This window comes from Microtus ochrogaster, unplaced genomic scaffold (assembly GCF_000317375.1).
Source record: "Microtus ochrogaster isolate Prairie Vole_2 unplaced genomic scaffold, MicOch1.0 UNK14, whole genome shotgun sequence".
Taxonomy (NCBI): Eukaryota; Metazoa; Chordata; class Mammalia; order Rodentia; family Cricetidae; genus Microtus; species Microtus ochrogaster.
In genome coordinates, this window is record NW_004949112.1 from 2,199,566 (window position 1) to 2,206,097 (window position 6,532).

The following is a 6,532-nucleotide window of genomic DNA, read 5'->3' on the forward strand; positions in this document are numbered from 1 at the left end:
AAAAACCAAAAAAAAAAAAAAAAAAAAAAAGAATGTAGGACAGGATTTCTTTGGGGATGTTAAACATGTCCTAAAGTTGACTTGAGACAGCTCAGCTTGGCCTCTGATACTATATGCAGCCTGAGGATGACCTTGAACTTCTGATTTTGCTGCCTAGGCCACGGAGTGATCTGCATAGCAGGCTCCTGTCTGGTGCTCTTGGAGGCTAGAAGGGGGCATTAGATCCCCTGGAACAGGAGGGATTACAGGTTTGTGCTACCACACCCAGAGAACATGCTCTAAAATTGTTAGTGGTGATGCCCATACAACTCTGTGAATACACTTCGAATTGTTTGCTTTAAGTGGGCAAAGTATATATTACGTGAAATTATATCTCAATAAAGCTCACTGAAAAATAAGAACAACATGAGCTAGGAGTGGTAACTGCATGCTTATAATTTCAGTACAGGCCTACCTGTCTCAAGACAAAGACAAAACAAACAAAAACAAATGAAGAGGCAGACGAGATTGGGCAGAGGCCAAGAGCACTGGCTGTTCTTCCAGAGGACCTGGGTTTGAGTCTAACATACACACGGCAGCTCGTGATTCATTCTAGTTCCGGGTGAGCTGATGGCCCTTTTCTGGCCTCTATAGGCACCGTATTCGAGTGGTGCACAATCATACATGCAGGGCAAAATGGTCATTCAAGCCGGGCGGTAGTGGCGCACACCTTTAATCCCAGCACTTGGAAGGCAGAAGCAGGCAGATCTCTGTGAATTCAAGGACAGCCTGGTCTACAGAGTGAGTTCCAGGACAGCTAGGGCTACACAGAGAAACACTGTCTGGCAAAACCAAAACAAAAAATCAAAAACCTACAAAAAAAAAAAAAAGCCGGGCGTTGGTGGTGCACGCCTTTAATCCCAGCACTCGGGAGGCAGAGGCAGGCGGATCTCTGTGAGTTTGAGGCCAAGCCTGGTCTATAGAGCTAGTTCCAGGACAGGCTCCAAAACCACAGAGAAACCCTGTCTCGAAAAACAAAAAAAAAATAAAAAAATAAAAAATAAAAAACCTCACTCATTCACATAAAATAAGAAAATCCTTTTCCTTTTTGGGATAGGGTCCCACTATGTAGCTCTTGCTGACCTGGATCAGCATATGTGAGCCAGGCTGGTCTTACTCCCTGAGAGATCCACCTACTTCTGCCTCCCTAGTGCTGGGGTTAAAGATGTGTCCACTAAAAAGTTTCTGCACCCCCTACAAACTTCTCTAACAATGCAATCATCTGAATCAGACCAAATCAAACCGAATTAGAAAAAGCCCAGGTTTACTGGATACCAATGCTCTCGGACGGCTTTCCAGGACCCCAGAGAGGAGTTGGGGAAGGAAGACCAGAAAACTACGAGTTTGTTCACTGGGTGGCAGTTTAAATTCCTTGTGGGAGGGGTCTTGTGCATCTCTGGGGAGGGGTCATCCTTTGGCAGGTTTTCTCAGGGGTAGAGTCTGGACTAAGGCAACTCCCAGGGAAGGGGGCTTGGAATGGAACTTCCACGCGAATATTCCAGACTCCTAGGCTATATGGATGCCAGGGGCTGGGATGACGCTTTCACTCAAAAACCCCAGGCTCTCTGGATATAGGGGCGCCACGCCCATTATAAATAAATCTTAATCTCCATACAGAGATCCTGCCATCCTGCACTGCATGCAACCCTCTCTCAAATAACAAATCACCGGGTGGTCCACACCTTAAATTCCAGCACTCGGGAGGCAGAGTCAGGCAGATCTCTGTGAGTTCGAGGCCAGCCTGGTCTACAAAGTGAGGTCCATGGTAGCCAGGGTTGTTACACAAGGTTATCTCGAAAAGCAATAATAAAAATTAAAAATAAACAAATAGGGAAAAGTGGCTGGTGTGGTGAACACCTTTAATCCGAACACTTGGGGCTGCAGAGGCAGGTGGATCTCTCTGAGTTTGAGGCCAGCCTGAACTACATAGTGAGTTCTGGGACAGAGAAGGCTACGTGAGACTGTCTCAAGTAAAATAATTCACTTCCTTCAAGGATCCTTTAGGGCCTTATCCACTACTGCTCATCTCCCTCCTCACCACTGTCTGGAAAACTGAAGCGGATTAAGGGATCCTGCCTCAACTCTTCACTATTCCAGGGAATCCTACGTTCATTTCTGCACTGGTACGGACCCTTTTCCACTACGGAACTACATTTTCTAAGAGTGTTCCGGATGAGGATGACATATTGCAAGGCATCCTGGGAGATGTAGTTCAGCTTCCAACTCAAGGAGTCAGAGCGCTCTGTTAATGATTAACAGGAAGTCGGAATGCGAAACCTTATCCTGTGTCCCTCGGAACTTCATATATCCCACCCACAAGAAGAGACTCTTAGTGACGCGACCCCACACCGCCGGCAGCTCACCTCACAAACGATTAGCCGATCCGTCGTGGCTTCAACTGTGTCCCGAACCGGAAAAGAGTACTTTTTTTTCCACTACACTCCTCCCACTTCCGCTCAGCAGCAAGACACCGGAAATAGTACTGCCCCTAGTAGTGGAGGCGCTTCTCGTGGTTTGGTAAGTCCTTTCTTCTTCTCTTCCCCCCACCAAAACGTGAGCGACAACTCGAAGGTTCCGGTGAGCGAAAGTGGCTTGACTATCGGAGACCACTTAACCTGTGTTAGGCAGAGTGGTGTAGTTGCTTTGATTCTTTTCAAGTCTGAGTTTAAGGACTAACTCCTTCGCCCAGATATTCTGATACCCACTTTCCCAAATATATACCTATTTTTCCCATTACATCTTAAGAGACGATTTTGCCTAAGTTATAGAATAAGCAATAATCAAAAGATCACGAGGCCAAGCTGTCCACGTCAGTCACCCTCAGCAAACAGATATGATGTGGTACCGCCCAGTTATTCCTGGAATCAAAGCATTCCGTTCCCACCAGTTTGTAGATCTCTAGAGACTCAAGATTTATTTTCCTGGCTCTGCCAAGCAAATTGTCTGTAGGGAGAGAGCCGGGCTGGGAAAGGAGAGAGGAGGAGACTCTAATAAGGTTCCTTAGATCCCTCCGTAATGTGCAAAGTCTTGCTCCTATGTGGGGCTGTGTCCCCGGAGCCCTTGGTCCTAAGGCTCCTTTAAGTACTTTGTCTCTTACCTGAGTCCCTCCCAGAGCAGGTAACCAGTAGCCCCGCCCCCTGCCAGAAGCCGGGATTGGGCCTTGTTACCGAAGAGAAGCACCCCTCCTTCCTCTCCCCTCCTTCCTCCCCTCCCCTTTTTCACAGCTGGCTACTGCTGACCCAGGGGGTCTTCATTACAGAAGAGAGGCAGGGCTCCCAGGTCTGGGCAGGTAAGTGGATACTGCTCTCAGAGAAACTTGGGGTGTGGAGGGGAGCTCTGGTGTCCTGACTTCCCACACCATTGGGATCCAGAGACTTGGGACCCTAAATCCTAGGCCCTGGAGTTCAGGGTCGCGTTCCCTCAAGACCTCAGACCTAGAAATTTAGGACCTCATTTGTCCTATAATCTTTGATCTCTGGGGGTGGATGAGGCAATGGCAGAGGGAGGGTTGACTTGGAATGGAACCTGCCAGGTTGGAAGGGACCAGGGCTGCGGATGAACCTGTTGAAATTGCTTACTGTGTCACATGGTATCTTGGATACGGCAGAGGGACAGACAAGAGCACACGGACTTTGTGCTCATCATGGGGCAGGCACTGTCATCTCTGAGGTCCTCCCTCCTCTCACATTCGAATACCTGGTGTGTAGGCAAGTCGCTTTACCACCTGGTGACAGTCTTCTCGTCTATAGAATGACAGGCGATTGTTCAAATTGGATTGTTTTGAGAATTAAAATGAGTTGATACAGACAATAGTGTCTGGCATAGGTTATAGATTGAGTGCTTGCTTTTTCTTTCATTCACTGACTGCAGAGTCCAGGCAGGGAGTTCTTGCCTCGTAACTCTGCTGAGGCATTTGGGAATCCACACAACATGAGGGGCCATCCTTCCCTGCTCTTAGTCTATATGGGATTGACCACCTGCCTGGACACCTTACCTTATGAAGAGCAAAACCAAGGTGAGTGTTTGAGGAAGAGCCTTACAGAGGTTTAATTTCTGCCTTCTCCTACCCAGGATACTTCCTGGCTTCCCAGACCCTGGCCCTTCTCCCTCAGATCCAGGAATCCAGACCCCAGCTCTCCCTCAGACACAAAAGTCTAGGTCCCAGCCTCTTCCCTCCGACCCACAAGTCCAGCCTCAGCCTTCCTCCTTCAGAAACAGATTTCTAGACTCCAGTTTTTCACCCTCATACCCAACTACCCAGACCCCGGCCCTCCTTGCTCAGATCCAGGGGTTTCCAAGCCTGGCCCTCACCCCTCAGAACCCCATAACTCTCTATCTTCCTTGTCCTCAATCCTAAGGACTCTCTGCTTTTGACCCTGATGTCCTTAGTTCTTGACATCTTCCTGAATCCTCCGGAGGCCCAGAGTTTCCTAGTTGGCCGCAGGCGGGTTCCTCGGGCTAACCACTGGGACCTGGAGTTGCTGACCCCTGGGAACCTGGAGCGGGAGTGTCACGAGGAGAGGTGCTCCTGGGAGGAGGCCCGAGAATACTTTGAGGATAACACACTGACGGTGAGACACTCAGAGGGCACTCTCTGCCTCCCTGGGGTTTCAAACACCAGCACGGACTGGCTGTGGGGGCTGCTCCATGTCTAGCTGCTGCTTTCCCCTTCTCATCCCCTCCTTCTAGGAACGCTACTGGGAACGTTACACCTACAATGGCAAGGGAGGTGAGTGGTCCTCAGTCCTCTCGCTCCATGATGGGGAAGCGGCCCTTAGCCCTAGAGTTCAATCCAAAGTCTCCCCACACACAAACAAGGACCTCCTTCCCTCAAATCCCATGCTGTCCAGAGATGACTGACAAGGTGTCCCCTCCCTTTTCATTATGGCCCTTGTCTGAAAACCCAGCACAACTGCATGCAGATTCATAGGAGGGTCCAACCCCTGGAGGGGCATGTGGGTGTGTTATTGTCATGGGCCTATCAGAAGGACAAGCTCTGATAGGACAACCTGGGTCCTCCTTTAGATTCCAGAGCCCCAGCCCCTTACCAGCATCTTGGTTGCTAGTGGGGCTGTGCCCTAGCAACAGAGCTCGGGCAGGAAGCCTGGCCATTCTCACCTGTCCAGTTTGCCTACCTCAGCCCCCTCCTCTGAGTTCTGAAGTCCTTATCCTGGCTTGAGCCTTGTTGCTAAGGGGGGCTGCTCCTTAGCAACAGGCCCTGGCCAGGCCAGACAGAGGAAGTCAGAAGCACTACCTGGCTGGCTTCCCCTCCTCCACAGCCCCATGCCAGCCACAGTCTGCCTGGTTGCTAAGGAGGCCTTCTCCCTAGCAACTGTACCTAGCTGGAAGACCAGAGCCTCCTGCCCAGCTGAAGGACCCCCTCTAGGCACCAGCTGCCCCACCCCCTCATGGCCTGGTTGCTAGGGGCAGATGCACCTTAGCAACAGGCCCTGGGTCTGTACTGTAGTCCTCACAGTGGAACCGGTTGCTAGGGGAGATAGTTCCTTGTCTACAATCCTAGCAAGGCCTAAAGGCTCCTTGGATCACCTGAAATTTGCCCATCTTTAAAAGTCCTATCTTCTCACTGCAAGCTAAAAGCAAGGTTTGAGGTGGAGATAGGAGGTAGCCAGATTTGATGGCCCTGGCCTTGGCCTCGCAATCCAAGCTACTCTTTGGCTTTGGCCAAAGCGGAAAGATTGTTAGTACACGGCCAGCCTGTACTACATATCAAGTTTGAGGCCAGCTTGACACTCCATGTCTCAATAAAACAAAAACAAGGGCTGGAGAGATGGACTAGTTGGTAAAGTGCTGGCCATGCAATCCCAAGGACCCTAGTTTGATCCCCTGACTCTCCAGGGAAAAGCTGGGTTGTAATCCCACTGTGGGAGAGGAGAGACAGGAGGGTCCATGGGGCTCCCTGGGTAACCAGCTTGCCCAAGTCACTGAGCCCCCTCCTAATGAGAGAACATGTCTCTAAAAACAAGGCACCCCAGTGAGACTGCTCAGCAGGTGACTGTGCTTGTCACCTGGGTACCACATGGTAGAGTAAGAGAAGTAACTTCAGGAAGTTGTACACACACACACACACACACACCTATTTAATCAGCAGTAAGGGCTAGAAAGATGGCACAGCCCTGAAGAGTGCTTGCTGTTGTTACAGAATACTTCAGCTTGGTTCCCAGGACCCCATTTGAGTGCTGCTCACAACTGGTGATGATTCCAGCAGCTCCAGAAGGTCCAAGTGCCTTTCTTTGACCTCTGAGCATCCACACACACGTGCACCACCTCCCCTACACATACACACAAATACAAATAAAATAATACAATGGATTATTTAGGAAACCAATAGGCGACAAGAGAGATGGCTCAGGGATTAAGAATACTTGCTAGAGAGTGTTAGAGGGCCTAGGTTCAGTTTCTAGCCCTACATGGTGGTCACAACCACCACTTCCAGTTCAAGGGGATCCAACACCCTCTTTTTTCTTTTCTTCTT

At 49.9% G+C, this 6,532-nt stretch overlaps 2 protein-coding genes across 5 annotated transcripts in view; one reads left to right on the plus strand and one right to left on the minus strand.

Moving 5' to 3' along the window:
- Nosip (nitric oxide synthase interacting protein) overlaps positions 1 to 6,532 on the minus strand; it is a 21,083-nt gene that overhangs the window by 13,221 nt on the left and 1,330 nt on the right. Inside the window, exon 1 of one of the 3 annotated variants that reach the window (XM_026789150.1) lies at positions 2,403 to 2,467. The exons of 1 other annotated variant lie outside the window; for it this stretch is intronic. The gene's annotated coding sequence lies outside the window, so the exon portion shown is untranslated. Of the gene's footprint in view, positions 1 to 2,402; positions 2,468 to 6,532 lie in introns of those variants that run through there. One more of the 3 variants, XM_005366825.3, reaches the window with a different exon arrangement.
- The window catches only part of Prrg2 (proline rich and Gla domain 2), a 7,849-nt gene continuing 3,828 nt past the window's right edge, over positions 2,512 to 6,532 (plus strand). The window contains exons 1-5 of one of the 2 annotated variants that reach the window (XM_005366826.3): positions 2,530 to 2,556; positions 3,264 to 3,328; positions 3,910 to 4,054; positions 4,429 to 4,610; positions 4,729 to 4,768. In XM_005366826.3, coding sequence (XP_005366883.1) covers positions 3,970 to 4,054; positions 4,429 to 4,610; positions 4,729 to 4,768 — 307 coding nt within the window. In that variant the 5' untranslated portion in view covers positions 2,530 to 2,556; positions 3,264 to 3,328; positions 3,910 to 3,969. Of the gene's footprint in view, positions 2,557 to 3,263; positions 3,329 to 3,909; positions 4,055 to 4,428; positions 4,611 to 4,728; positions 4,769 to 6,532 lie in introns of both variants that reach the window. The other variant, XM_026789151.1, reaches the window with a different exon arrangement.